This window comes from Protopterus annectens, chromosome 1.part0 (assembly GCF_019279795.1).
Source record: "Protopterus annectens isolate FY-2018-M chromosome 1.part0, PAN1.0, whole genome shotgun sequence".
NCBI lineage: Eukaryota > Metazoa > Chordata > Ceratodontiformes > Protopteridae > Protopterus > Protopterus annectens.
The window spans coordinates 933,254,244-933,270,782 of NC_056725.1; the positions used below are offsets into that span (position 1 = coordinate 933,254,244).

The window sequence follows — 16,539 nt, forward strand, 5'->3', positions numbered from 1 at the left end:
ATGACCATTGCAGTACACCATTAGTCAACTCCTCCTTGGTTAGATCGGACCACAAACTAATCACCTCGGAAATCCACATCCCTCCCACCCGCCCCGCAAAGGTAACTACCATGAAAAAATTCTCCAAAGCTAACTTTGGGCTCCTAAAAGCAGAGGTGGTTAACTTCACAGCACCAATGCAAATGGAGAATAGTTGCATGACCGCCGAATCATACACCGACGCACTGTACGAACACTTACACAAATGCATGGATCTCGCCATACCCAACAGAACCAAGACGCTCTCCTCCAAAAAAAAGGTGGCCAATCTGGTGGCTCCCTGCCATAAACAAACTCTAAAACAGAAGGAGGAAAATTATGCAGAATAAGGTGAATTCCCAAGATAGAAATTCCATTATCAGCTTCAAATAAAAGTTGAGATCCCTCATCAAATCCTCTAAAGCTAGCTATGCAAACAGAATTGCAGCAGATAGTAAAGACAACCACAAGGTCTTCTATAGTTATGTAAGAAACCTCCATGGCAATACCCAGATTTGCACAGAGCTACTGCACAATGGAACCTCCTATACTGAGCCAACAGATACTGCCAATATACTGGCCGACAGATTCAGTGCCAACTTTACCCACTCTCCCCCACCAAAGGACCAATCACAATACCAGTAGATTGCCAGGCACCCAGTATTAGTACTGCACAGGTTAAAACAGCACTGTCCAAGGCCAAGAAAACAGCTTCTACGGGACCTAACAATATCCCTGGCTGTGCTCTACATGAACTACAGGGTGAACTGGCACTGCACCTGTGTGCCCTGTTCAATCACCGCCTCACCTCAAGCTTTGTCCCTACCGAATGGCGCACTGCTACAGTCATCCCTCTCCACAAAGGTGGAGTGACTACAGACCCTGGGAACTATCGCCCCATTAGCCTGACAAGTCTGATATGCAAAGCTATGGAACACATCATCATGGACCTAATAAACAAAGATATAGGGAATCTCCAAACTCTGGATCCCACACAGTTTTTTTTTTTTTTTTAAAATAGATCATGCCTGCTCAACCTGGTTGACTTCTTTGAGTCAGTAACCAGAGCTGTGGCTCATGGCAAGGTGGTTCATACAGCCTACCTTGATCTGGCCAAAGCCTTTGATACCATTCCCCACTCAGGAATCATAGAAAAATGTACTAAGCTAGGCATCAACCCCTATATCACTAGGTGGGTTGCAAACTGGCTCACAGATAGAAGCCACAGTGTGAAAGCACCTGACTCCAAGTCAGACTGCTGATCAGTCACGAGTGGCGTCCCACAGGGTTCAGTCCTGGGTCCTCTCTTGTTTGGTATCTACTTCTCTGAAGTCCAGGCCAACACGAAGGGACCCTGGCTGACAAAGTTCACAGACGATTGCAAGTTGGGAGCTATTATTAACTCCCCAGGTGATGTTGACATCCTACAGAAAAGCCTCACTGAGACCAACGACTGGTGTCAGAACTATGGCCTTAAGCTAAATACCAAAAAATGTGTCATCATCCCCTTTGGGAAAAACCTGGTTCCCATGAATTACCACATCGATGATAGCCCACTGAACACAGAAGGCATTATAAGACATCTGGGAACACAGGTTGACAGCAACCTCTCCTTTGACCACCACATTGCCACCGTGGTTAGAAAGTCTTCTATGTGGCTCATCTCATTATTAAGGGTTTTGCATCCAGGAAGAAGGAGGTCATTGTCTCCCTCTACACTTCCCTCATTAGGCCAATCATCAAGTACAATGCCCCATATGGTATGTACCTCACTTGACACCTGCAACAACTGGAGAGGCTGCAAAGGTACCTCACGAAGAGGATCCTAGGCCTTAAACACTTGTCCTATATGGACAGACCCAAAAAACTCCAACTATTCTCTGTCTCATACCGCCTACTTAAAGGCGATCTCTGCTTGACTTACAAAGCCATGTCTGACCCAGCTCTGTTATAAATGCTACATCTACAGAAATCCCAGTCCCTCCACACCATATGCTCCAGAGACCACAACCTCATAACTACAATCAACAGAACAAGCTGGAGAGACAGGTTCGTAACCCAGAGACTGCCCATGCTATGGAATAGACTTCCCGTACATGTCAAACAGAGCACCTCACTGACCCTCTTCAAGAGAAGTCTTGATGAGTGGATGGGAAATAGAAAATTCACCCCAGGGATCACTCCAGTGACTCTACTCGACAGAGGCACTAGGAACTAAGGTTGTGTGGCACGATGCCAGGGTAGACCTATGGGCTAGGCCTGTAAAGGCTGCAGGGCCATTAGCCTAGTACACACCTATGAATCTATATACATATACACATATACACACAAACTCTCACACCCACCCACTTCCTATTTATTTGTATATATTTGTGTGTGTGTGTGTGTGTATGTATATATATATATATATATATATATACACACACATATATATATATATATATATATATATATATATATATACACACATATATACATATATATATATATATATATATACATACACATGTATATATATATATATATATATATATATATATATATACACATATATACATATGTATGTATATATATATATATATATATATATATATATATATATATATATATTATATACACACATACATAAATGTATACATGTACATGAACCCTCACACATCCCACTACCTATACATATACACACACACATATATATATATATATATATATATATATATATATATATATATATATATACATACACAAACTCTCACACTCCCCACTGCCTATACATATATGTATGTGTGAATATACACATATATATATGGGTACACTTTCGAATCTCGAAATACTAACATTTCTAATTCCAGTATTTCGAGACCAGAAGCTCAAAACTGTAAAGACACGAAACCACACAATACCAAAACACCATACAGCACAAAACAAAAGTAAAAACACAACCCTCCCCATATATAAAAACAACAAAAAAAAAAAAACAAATAAAACTAGCCTATCATTTTGCAGGTGGGCAAGCCACCCTGCACCCCCCACACCCCTGCTACTTTGATATACCAGCTCCGAGTTTGCACTAACTCAAAAAAAAAAAAAAAATTCTGTGTATTTTGAGATTGAAAACTGGACCCATATGTATGTGTGTGTGTATATATACATATATTAAATAAGGGGGTGGTGTGGGGGTGTGGGCGGCATAGCCCCTCACATTATGCCAATAGTTCTTACTAAAGATATCTATATATCAATGCATTTCTAATGGATATACCTCCTTATAATAGTGAATACATTAAAATTATGTGGGGGGCTACACCCCCACACCCCCCATTGTGGGGGGTTGCGCCCCCCACACACCCTTTATTTAATATTCTCACTCCAGGGTTGCACTGCAGTGGGGCAGGGGCTATATTCCATTTTCGACCAAATTAACTTCGACCAAGTAAGCTTTCAGTCAAGTGAGCTTTCAGTGAAGTGCAATGCCTGGTATCATTTTCGACTAAGTGTAATTCGACCAAATGTATGGAATCCAGATATAGATATATATATATAGATATATATATATATATATATATATATGTGTGTGTGTGTGTGTGTGTGTGTGTGTGTGTGTGTGTGTGTGTGTGTGTGTGTGCATATATATATACACACACACATATACAAACTCTCACACTCCCCACTACCTATCATACCTTTCAAATCTACAGATTTTTGCAGAATGTCTAGGTTACTTTTGGTGTGTTCCTCCTACAATTCTGGATTTTTTGTGGCAAACCAGTACGGCATGAGTTCACTAAATAATGACAGTCATTTAAGCTTCAGACTTCATGTCCTTCAGAAAATACATGGCAACACAATACCATTTAGTCTAGCAACTTTCTAAACTTGTAACAGCAATATATAACATTTGTCTCTATTTTGGGGGCTTTGTACCCCCATCGTTTTTGGCATTGTATAGATTTGTTTTTGCTAAGAGGTTGAGAGCTATGCTACCTATACATATGGCCATATGTGTATGTATATGCATATATATATATATATATATATATATATACATATATATATATATATATATATATATATATATATATATATATATACACACACACACACACACACACACACACACACACACATATAGACATATAGTAAGATCTCTTACATTCCCCACTACGTATATACACATACATACATATATGCATGTATGTATATCTAAGTATATACGAACTCCAAGGTTGACACACATTGGAGAAAAGGATATACTCCAAAATACACTGATTTTCAGAGTTAATATATGCAAGTCCCAGTTTTCACACATCATGACTCACTATTACATTTAAAAGTCATGGAAATTGAAACTGCTCTAGGGCTGCAGTCAGAGATGGCATAACTCCCGTTTAGTAGAGTAGGGTAAAGGCTGGCATGTTTACTAATTAATGCTGATATATGCCATTTCTTGGTGTATTACCAGGCTTACTGTACGTGAAGCATTGATATTTATTTGTAACGTAGGTAGGACACAACTACTGTATGACTCAGTTATTGATTTTACTTTGAGAATGCATAGGGCAATCTAAGATTCACATCACATACAATAACTCTGCAAGCATTTTGCTATACTTACTTTTATGTACTATACTGATACTCACTGAAGTAATCAGTGTGTCGGAAAACTGTATTAGGAAATAAACAGCCTGTGTATATTACACGTACACATTATCAAGAAGCATTCTGCAGCACAGCTGAATCTTACAGACCGGAAACAAAGTCCCACTGTATTCATATTACATTTGCTCATGTTCTTCTTCCTCCAGTGTTAATATGTCCAACCCCTGTAAAAATACAATCATTCTGTTTGTGGTGAGAGATCTTCAAGGATGTGACTATGTCACACCTCTGAACTGTCCAGATTTTCGCACAATGTCAAGATATTACCTTTCATTTCTTCTCTGTTCCAGATAACATTTGTGGATTTCTTCCAAAACATTAATGATTGAAATCACTAAATAAAGGCACCCATTTGAGTTTCAGACTTCACATCCATCTGAAAATGCATGTTAATGCAAAAACTGTTATTCTAGCAACTTTGTAAGTTCATAACAGCACTATTTAAGATTTGTCCCTATGTTTGGGTCTTTGTAACCCCATTATTTTTGGCTTTGTCCAGATTTTTTGTGTTAAGAGGTTGAGACGTATGGGCTAAGTCTGTATGGATAGTAGCACGTTGGCCAAATTCCAAAATAGCAGATGGTCTATAGTGTCTGAAAATCATATTAAGATAATTTACCTTCAGCGAGATAAAAAGGATCTCATATATTGTACTGATGGATGATACATGAAAAGTGAACAACTAGAACCTCAGTACAATGTATTAGTTAATCATGATCAAACCTAGCCAGTTATTATTAACCAGTGCAACCATTTTATCAGGAGAAAGCAACAGACTTTTTCCTCAACTGGTCTTCTGAAGTCCCCATCAGCTACAGCAACATGTGAAATATTGCCAAAATAAATCAGCAAAAAAAAAAAAAAAACTGGGGACAAGCAAAATGTGTGCTGTGTGCACTCCAGTTTCATTTCTCAAGTATGGCTGGCCTAAATAGATTTATCCAGTATAGTAAAGAACTATTTGAATTTCACACATGGTCGCCAAAGACATTTTCATGCAGGAACTAGTGATGAATCATATGGAAGAAAATGGTGGTACTGAAAGATAAAGAGACATTCTTATTTGTCTTTACATATTCTGATACAACAGTTAGTACGATTTGTGATGATACCTACAGATTCTGATGAATCTTATGCCTTACCTCATTACGGCTGTACAAATTACAGAATACCTACCCACAATACTTTTGAGAAAAACCTCAAAAAGCTGAACATTAATGACTGATGGGGGCGGGGCTAAACTGAGGACCTATGCAAATCAAACTAGATACACTCCTGTGTAAAGTAATGGTTCATGCCTTTTGAGTCTCACAAATACAAAGTCACTTCTGTATGCCACACACAGTGACTTGGGACAGCAATGTGCAGTAACAAAATTAGAAAAGCTTGTCCTACAAACAAAGTAGGGTGAAAGCTAAAGGGCCAATAAATGTGCCCTGCATATCCCAGGATGCATCATGCTAGTGAACTGTTCACAGTGATATAATAATACAGTCATGTCCCTTGTAAATAAAAAGGCTACAGGATGTCTGATCAGTGATGAGCTCAGTGGCACCCACTCCTTGTTCAGCTGAGACTACCTAACTGAAAGGGAGTATCACTAACTTTTGACATAGAAAACAGTGTATTACTATCTGTGGAGAGAAAAAAAAAAATATATATATATATATATATATATATATATATATATATATATATATATACACACCCCACCGCCAGGACAGAGAAGATCCTTTTATGCCAACCACTCTAATATATATAAAAGAATAAAAATGTATAGTTTGCAAAGTACATTGGAGAAAGTTAAAAAAAAATCTGTGAAGAGCCCATTTACTCGGCTTATTTCAAATGAACAGACAGACATCCAGGAACTGGTTGCCAGCAAAGTCACCATGTCCCATAAAACAGTACAAACATTTTAAAAATGCATTTCTATTAAGATTTTGCAACAGGTGGTCATTTACTGCTTATTTTGGCTCAAGCTAGCAGTGTGTCCTTTGTGGTTACAATTAAATTTGCCCTTGGAGAACACTTTTGTGGTGTACTTGTTCAGGTTACTACTTGAATCATACAGTTTACTGCCTATGACCACTATGCTGCTCTTTGTGTGAGGTAATGTTCTATGACCAGCTCCTCAGCCTTCCTTCTGCTTAACCTGACTACATCCATCCTTCATGGAAGTGTTGAGTTTTTTGAAGGCTTTTTATCTGAAAGCTCCGAACATCTGCTACTGCCTAGGTATAATTCATCTGAATACAATCAGGATGAATGCTATATATATATATATATATATATATATATATATATATATATATATATAGTTATCTCTTCACAACCTTGTAAGTCTCTGCTCTTCTGTCACTGGCTGCTTCAATGTAATGCCTCCCACACCCCCATTCATTATCTTGAGTGCCACAGTGGCTTAATATCACACTGAAGCCATTGTGCTTATTTACGCAGATGTGCCTTCACTAGCTGGTACATGGTTTATTTATTTATTTATTCACTTTGGCAACTGGGGAAGAGCACTGATCCAAATGGAAGTGTTGCAGTCTCAGGCCAGATAAATGTAAATGACAGTGGTCAAGCAAGTTAACAAGTATTAGGAATACAAATAAAATGTGTGCAAAACAGTTTAACAGTGTGTGCCGGAGGGGGTGGCTGTCAAATCTGCCCACCTATGGTGCACTTCTTGCATGATTTATAAGTCAAAGGGGATTAAGGGGTACACAGCACTGCACTCATTCTTCTGAGCAAAAACAAACACAAACTGCATTTCTTTCTACAGCCTTTTATTTCATCTGCTCTAGGGATATTCTTCAATTAATCTACCGCTCCTGCTTCAAACTTTCTCTCTCCTCTCCCATCTACTATTCTAGACCAGAGTGCATCACTCTTGGCAGAAAGCTTCTGCTCTTCTTCATCATGTCTATTTTTCAACTTTTACAGTCATTTTTTCCCCATTTCTGTCAATCACTTTTTCACCTGTATTAACCCATCTAATGTGTGCATCTGACCCTGGAGCATGGCTTTTCTATTGACCATCCCACTCCTGACTCAGTTGCTGCCTTATTTCCAGTCCAGTAAATCACTGCAAGCCAGCTGGCAAACCTGTTACAAAGGAGCCAGAAAATTCCATAAGCATGCTCTGATTTTATGGGAACATACTTATTTATAATTGTATAATTTAAAATAATTACCTCCTTATTACTGTAAATAGTAATACTTTGTATAATCTTTACTGTAATTTGGAGCTTTTCTCCCCGGGCCTCCAATGAAAACGGGTTTTTGACCTAGTGGACTTTCCAGGTCATCAAATGTCAATACACAAATAAATAAATTATATCAATGCAAACTGCTGTGGAAAGATTTCTACACGATGCAAACTCATTACAATTTGCATTTTGACTTTAAAACTCTCTGACCCTGCAGCATGACTTTTCCATTGAATGTTCCTCTACTGATTCAGTTGCTGCCTTATTTCCAATCCAGTAATTAACTGCAAGCCAGATGGCAAACCTGTTACAAAGGCACCAAAAATTTGAGTAGACAGGCTCTGGTTTCATGGGAACATGCTCATTTGTATCACTACAAACTGCTGAAGAGTCCTGCAAAATTCAAAAATATTACAGACTGCATTTTGCCTTTAAATTTCTCTTTTCAGACACAGGCAAACAATTTTATTTTTCAATACCTGCTTTAATGCATACATGGTTGTAGGAGTCAGAGGCTAGTCTATCAAGTAAAAAGCTTAACGCAAACAGCCAATTCTGTATGGGACCCCAGTATATACACACACAAAACTCGCTAGCAGTTTAAGGGATCATTAGCTCACCTTTCATAAAATCTCTGTGATGTGGCAGGAAACTAATGATGCATATTCTCCTGTGGTCAGCATATCTAGTTTACTACCACAAAATGGATTCCAACAGGGCTGAATTAAGCAAGCAAGTGCTGTAACTTGATTTTTAATTGCACAAAATGTGTATTTAAACCACAGCATGTACAGGGACATGAGACTTGAAGTGAAGTACTAGAAGTTTTTTTCTTTTGGAATATCATGTCTAACTACATACATTTCTGTAAGAAGGTGGCACAAAAAACAAAGCAGGTTGTGGTCTTGGCCCATTACAGTGTAAGCTAACCTTTTAATACAGTCCTCATAAACGGCAGGTATATACTAAGCTGTCTGGTTGTATAGTATAACATTAAGCCTGTGACCCGTTAATGAGATTAAATTTGATTCTAACGTTTTCATAATGTTTGATTTTGATCATGTCAGTTTACAAAACAAATACTCCCAGACTGCTCCTGAAAGGATGTACTGCATTTTACCCGATTAAAAAAACAAATACAGTAAAAAAATATATATGTTATGCCTCAAAAGATAAACACAGTTGAGGAAAACTGATACATCCAGTGCACAAAATAACAGTGATGGCAATGAGAATAAAGTGGCAGTCACTATTCGTAGCACTGGATTCTGAATTAGATGTCATTACAGCATCTTTTGATATTTGTACTACATATTATCAAATGTTGCATATTTTCAGAGATGACAATGAAACCCAGCATAAAGGTACAGTATATATGTGTGTGTTGGGGGAGTTAGTAGCAATTTACTCCGTTTCATTATACACAGACCTACAAAGAGATGATGTCCTGGATAGGGGTGGTCAGGCAAAACAGGCCGTTAAGGTTATTTCAGGTATAAGTACAACAGAGGTGACACTTACATGGCCACATATCTACCATACGTTTGTTTAATGAGAGCATTTAACTCTTATTACCAACACAATGTGATGATAACCACAGCAGCATGACAAAGCAGCATCAATATAAACCTGGATACCACTCCTATACAAAGAAATGATCTATCAAGTGAAAAGTTATTATTGCCATGGCCTTCTACAAGATCCTCAGCTGACACTTTTGTAGGAGAGGAAGTATTGAGGTGCATCAGTGGACAAGAGGAGTGATGTCAGTTAAGCATGCAAATATTCCATTGAGACATTGTGCAAAACTTGTACAATAAACAGAAAGTAAGTACCACTAACCAAACTGCAACATTGATAAAATAATTACATCATAGCTACTCATTCATGCAGTCTGTGGCACCAGAAATACTTCTGTAACATCTCAATAAAACTGTGAGAGTCTGCTGAAAGTCTCTAAGAGTACCACCCATGGGAAAGTAGGGGTATTTTTATGAGACCAGTGTACAGCTGAGTGAACAGGTGGGGTTTAACCTAGCCTGAATTAAGATTTAGTAGTTTGTTTTCCTCTCTTTGTTGACTTAGGTGGCACAGTTGGTAGTGACACCTTTTGATGAAGCCACTCCCATTAACTATATGGCTCTTCAGAATTTTAAAGTGCATACTTTTTAATTTCACTGGGAGTGTCATATATTTGAATATACAATTAATGTAACACTTCTGAAATGATAACAATTGTACGGCATAACCTCCCCCATTTAAACCCTGACTGATCAGTTTATATCTTCCATACATAAATTTGCTAGCTTGTTATTGCTGCTTATTATGCAAACTTCGCCCTGTCTTGCATAGTTCCCAACATCAAAAGTCCAAACATATAATTAACCAACAAAATACGGAATAGTGCAAGCTACAGACATTATACATTACTTCCTGTTTCCACATACTCCTAATATTTCCAAGAGATCCATTCCAGACCTGTTTGTCAAGCTCTTTCATACCATAAAAAGTCTACATTTTTGGAAGTATCAACTTATAACACAGAAACACCACGGACCCTTAAAGGAAACTATCGTGCACACCACGAAATTCAGAAATAGTTAAAAAGTTCGTTTCTATTTCAGCCAATGTAAAATCATAAAAATATACTGCCAAGTGCTGTGTCCCACAGAATAAACAAGCTGTTTGGAAATAAGGAAACTTAAAAAACTTACAGTATCGCAGCCCAAATTCTGAAATGCAAACATTACAAGAAGCTACTGGTTTCTGTCACACACGGAGAAATGCAAATAGCAGTGTATCATGTTCGTGTGCAATCTCTTTCTGTTCTGTGCACACACACATATACACACACACTGTGGGGCTTAGCAGGACAGCGCTTTACCAGATGTGGTGCAAGTCTGCAACACACCACAGAGGCAGGCAATGCTTATGCGCTCAGGCAAAGTGAAATGTATCTGTCCCAGTGCTCAGCCAGTTTCCCTATCTGTACTTAATAAAACATAAGCTCGGTTCTGCCAGTTACATCGTCTCTTTCTTCCCACACTGCTCGCAATGTTCCAGACCACTCACTGAACGCGACCCGGATGAAGGAATCTTATTTCTCTCTTTTTTTTACCCAGAGATTACTGGAACAATACCTAACGGTATAAATCAAAAGGATTTCGAGTGAAAGGCCAGAAAGTGTACACAGCTTTCATAAGCCATGAAACGGATTTCTATAGCTGTACAATAAAGAAACGACATTAATCAAGTGTCAGTGTCACCCAATAATTATGCAAATGAGAAAGTTAAAACGTGAAACTAAAATGAGCAATAAAAGTATGGTACACACCAAATGTATACATATCCCCCTTAAGTCGAACAATGCAGTATTAGCGGTACTATTTATTACTGTTTATGTTTGGAGCTATACAGCTAACAATGACATCATTTGAAAATTGGCTCGAGGTCAGACCCAGTGCAAGGCAGACTGTTATATCAGTCTATGGCCGTTTGCTGCCGCTAGGCGGCGTAACTACCCGTTTTAAAGTAACAATACTATATACTCTGAAAAGCATACTCAGTACTCGTTAGTTATTTTTTTACACGGCTTCCATACATCCCGATACATTTTGTGTGAGTAATGTGCTTCAAATTGACATGAAGATCAATAAAGATGGATCACAATACAATGCATCCATGGAGTTGGAGTACTCCCAGCAGCCTCCATCCTACCTAAAGCATCTCATGAGTACTTAATATAATCAGGATGGATTCGCACAGTAAATTTGAAATACCATCCATGCAAAAGTATTTAAAAAAGCAGGCAATACTGCACAAGCAGCAATCAGTGCATATCGTCTGCGATGTGAAGCAAAAGAATTAAGTGCTCTTCTACTATTCTTCGTGATACTTTCAGTCTATTATGAGGAGAGTGTAGCAACTTAATATCATATATTACAGTGCACCATCACTACCCCACTATTTATGTCACCCACTCAACACTCCCACTGATCCATAAATGCCCCCAGAACCTGGAATGGACTGATTTACTTGAATATCGGCGAGTTCACGCAGGAGTGTTTCCTTCTCCCTCGCCCATGCATTTCTCTCCTGATGCTGCCGTCTCCGAAGGTCCTCCAGCTTCTTTTTGAGACGTAAATGCTGTTGTTGAATTAACGGTGGCTCTGACCAACCGTCGCCGCTGGTTACCCTGTGCTCGGGGGGGTTTCTGAATGGGATGTTGCTACCAGAAAAGTCCTGTTGTGCAGGAGAGAAACAGTGGGGAATGTTGGCAAATGGCAATTGTTTTTGAGGTGATCGGCTCTTCCCGTGTGCTTCTTTGGGTCTCTCCTGGTTACCACAGCTCCCACCACTGCCTAGGTGCATGAATTCCCAGCCCCTGGCCGGGGCTGTGCCGCAGCTGCCAACTACTTTTAGTCCAGGACCCTCTGCAAACGGTGAGCCATTTCCGAAGGCTCCATTACTCCACATACTCACTTTGTCAACAGGCACAAATCGGGACCACCTGTCAGCTCCCCGCAGAAACGGAAACCCCTTCTACCCAATGCCAGTCATAGTTTACTTTAGCCTCTTGTTCCCAAGCAGGAGCTAGCTCTGCCTCGGCTCTTTCAAACTTACTGCCTATGCAGTTTCCGTGTGACCCAGAGCCAAGGTCAGCCTGCAAAAATAGTATTTATATATACACTTAAACGTACACTACATTGATTCAGTACATGCAATTAATGTAATTTACTTATGTTTGCAAGGTCAAAGCACTGCAATATGCTAACTTGAACAGCGTGTTTTAAAAAGAAGCTGGAAACTTGTGCGCCCATTCAAAACCTAAAGCCCATAAATAGCAGGGACGGATTTTGCGGTATGCAGTGTTGCTGTGCACAGTAGCAACATTCCGTGCAACTGAAAGTAATCCAGCTGTTAACTATTCCTTATCCCCCTCCAGACTGTACACTCATGACTATGAGATGCATGAAAGACAAGTGTTAACCACAATCTTCCACCTCCAAAATGTGGAACTTTGTCTCATAATGTGGAACAAAAGGGCAAACACGTGGAACACTTGCTAACAGCTGACTAACAACTTCAACTAGGAAGCTAACAGAGTGATTAAAATGTGTAACTTTCCATTTATATAAAGTTATTTTTTGAGGAATCAGTATAATGTATTATTGTTTACTGTGGTTACCGGTTAAAATAAAATTTTAACACTGAACGTGTGACTGACCCTTTCAATGTGGAACGGGGACTTTTCGCTACTGAAAATGGGGAACGTTATTCGTAGTGAAACATATTTAAAATAATGAGGTACGCTTGAAATGTGTGTCAACTAAACATGAACTCCATCACAAAACACTTGCTCTATTGCACGACTGTTGAAGCTGGGTGCTAAGGTGTTGGCAAATATATGTTCTGTAAACATAAAATTAGCAAGAATCTATATCGCGGATTTGCTGGTGTATATATCATGTCGATCTATTCTCGATATATCTATTACCTTACAAGGCATCTTTCAATTATAATTTTCTTCGCTTTCCACATAGGGTTGCCACCTTTTCAAATGGCTAAAATGGGACATTTTCGGGACACACATCAGATTTTACAGGCCGATACATACCCACGGTCTGTACAAAGGATAGAGCTTAACTTGTTTGCCTAAATAAAAGCTTATTCTTGTAGCATTTTAATTGCCTACTCTGTTTCTTGTAACGTTTAGGCAACTATTACATAAATCTAGGACATAGTTATGTCCTACAATCTCAGGACATTTGCCATTTTTAATATTTTTTGTCAGGACACAACTGCCCAAAGAGGGATCCCTCGCACAGTGGGACAGGTGGTAACCCTATTTCCACAAAAAAACTGACAGATTACGTCAATATATAAGGTATACATTAATTTACAAAGTCTTAAAATTACAACCAAAACAGAGCTATTTAAAAACAACACGTTTAATTCCCAGCATCGTTAGTGTAAAACTACCGTTAAACACACAAAAAGTTCCTTGATGTTTAGGTTCTACGCCGTCAGCCGTACGAATAACCAAACGTGCTAATTCAAATCTAATTTAATTTACCCCCTCCACTAAGAAAGCTGGGAATAAAGGCATTCCTCTAAACTAAAAGGTAACACAACAATAACAGGAACACCTGAAGTATCTGTGACATCACTTCGTCATATACAACACAAAGTAAAACTATCACAGCAATGACTTTAATACTTGTGTAAATGTTATCCTCAAAAGAAAAGCCGGCCCGCGCGTGCGTGTGTGGGCGGGGCAAGCAAGTATAAACTTTATTGTAATGAAGGATTTTCCTTTCAAAACTCAGCTTACACAAAATAACTCAGCCAAGAAAAGTGAAATATCGGTCTTTTGATAACTCAGCCAAGAAAAGTGAAATATCGGTCTGTTTTCTGGAGGTACCCATTTTATATCAAATCGTATAAGGCAGGATAGCAGCATACCAAGTAAGGACGCACTTCTTGACAAATACTAGTTAGTACCAACAGTTAAGGGTTGTTCACCAGTATGTATACCCCAAGACTGAAGTCAACAAAATTGCTATAGATTAAAATTGTTAAACAATGTAAAGTTACAGACATGGATTTAATAACAGTAAACTGTCAAGGTGTGTTTTGACTTCTGAGCTTCTCATATGAATCGCTGATGTTTAACCGGATGTGGACTCAATTCGCTGTGTTTAACTGGTCTTGCTATACAGGTAGAACAGAATATATATATATATATATATATATATATATATATATATATATATACACACACACACACACACGTGTGTGTGTGTGTGTGTGTGTATATATATATATATATATATATATATATATATATATATACACACACACACACACACACACACACACACATATATAATGTCTGTGTGTGTGTGTGTGTGTATACCTGTGCCCATGAACTACCACATAGGGTAGTCCACTTAACACTGAAAGTGTGATAAGAGAGACCTAGGGACACAGATGGACAATAGTCTCTCCTTTGACAACCACATCGCCACAGTAGTCAGGAAATCCTTCACAGTGGCACACCTCATCACAAAAGGTTTCTTATTCAGAAAAAAAGGAGGTCATTGTTCCTCTCTACTCATCCCTCATTAGATCGATTATAGAGTACAACGCCCCATTTGGTATGTACCTCACAAGACATTTACAACAACTGGAAAGGCCGCAGAAATAGCTCACAAGGAGGATCACCGGCCTCAAACAGATGCCCTATGCAGACCATCTCAAAAAAACTCCAGCTCTACTCCGTTGCATAACGCCTGTTCAGAGGCGATCTCTGCCTAACCTACAAAGCCATGTCAAACCCAGAGCTGTTGGACATGCTACACTTAAAGAAATCCCAATCCCTCTGAGCCACACGATCCAGGGACCTAAACCTTGTCACCACAGTAAAGAAAACATGCTGGAGGGATAGGTTCCTGTCCCAGAGACTCCCCATACTCTGGGACAGACTGCCCATTCATGTCGAGCAGAGCACCTCATTAGCCCTCTTTAAGAAAAATCTTGACGATTGGATGAGAAATAGCAAATTCACCCCAGGGATCACTTCTGTGGCTCTGCTCGACAGGGGCACAGGAAAATAATTTTTTGGGTGGTGAAAGCCAAGGAATCTTTATGACTAGGCTTATATAGGCCCTAGGGTCGATAGCCTAGTACCTACCTATGAACCTCTCTCTCTCTCTCTATATATATATATATATATATATATATATATATATATATATATATATTTATTTATTTTTTTTTTTTCAGGAGGACTCCTCAAGTGGGAGCAAGCACACACATCTGCAAATTTATGCATACTAACTCTACAGTAACACAAATGTAGAAGGGAGAAATCTCCCCCAAAACAAAGAATCACTGCAACCACACACTTAGAAGCCACAGAAACACCGATTTCCCAAAGAAAATAGGGAGTGAGTTCAACATTAATGAGTTGAACTTGAAGACTGATGTTCTTGTGGGCTTAGGAGTCAAGAAGCTGAGAAAAACTGAGTTTCATACGCTTCCATATAGTGTGGATGGCTGTACCTACACTTCGTATACAAAGTGTGTGGGGGGGCATACAGTACTACTCTCTCAATGGTCCCAATCTGTAAAAACTAAGCAGTGAGACTGTGTGATTCCTAAGGTCAACGAGTAAAGAGAAAGAAACAAACACAGGGACAGGCTGCAGACATGACTTTGTCAGCAATTAAAATGAGATTGTAGTTTCTAACTTCACTTTAATTCCTTTAAATCTTACAATTTCAACAGTTAATTTGCTTTTTCTTGCAATATGTGTGCTTGGAAATTGTATTTTCAGATTATGTGCTTAAAATGCTATTTTAGGATATACACTATTTAACCTTATCACAGTTAACTAACCTGACTAATCACTGCTAAAATTCTTCTATACCTATGAATATAAAAGTGTGCATCTTTAATATACTTTGACATATTCTCAAGAAATTTCCTGAAATTTATACCAGGACATCTATCTATTAAACGTTTATAGCTTGAGCTCAATGTTTGAAGGTAATAGGGCAGTTTTTTTTCTTAATTTTAATTAGAAAAATACTTCTTTTTATATAGCAGCATTTAAATTGATTAGAAATATTACTTTTTTTGATTC

General features: G+C 38.6%; 1 protein-coding gene across 3 annotated transcripts in view; it reads right to left on the reverse strand.

Moving 5' to 3' along the window:
- Positions 1 to 16,539, reverse strand: part of KIAA0408 (KIAA0408 ortholog) — a 340,323-nt gene that overhangs the window by 245,438 nt on the left and 78,346 nt on the right. The window contains exon 1 of one of the 3 annotated variants that reach the window (XM_044064091.1): positions 11,925 to 12,518. The exons of 1 other annotated variant lie outside the window; for it this stretch is intronic. In XM_044064091.1, the coding sequence (XP_043920026.1) occupies positions 11,925 to 12,365 (441 nt within the window). In that variant the 5' untranslated portion in view covers positions 12,366 to 12,518. Of the gene's footprint in view, positions 1 to 10,603; positions 10,810 to 11,924; positions 12,519 to 16,539 lie in introns of those variants that run through there. One more of the 3 variants, XM_044064100.1, reaches the window with a different exon arrangement.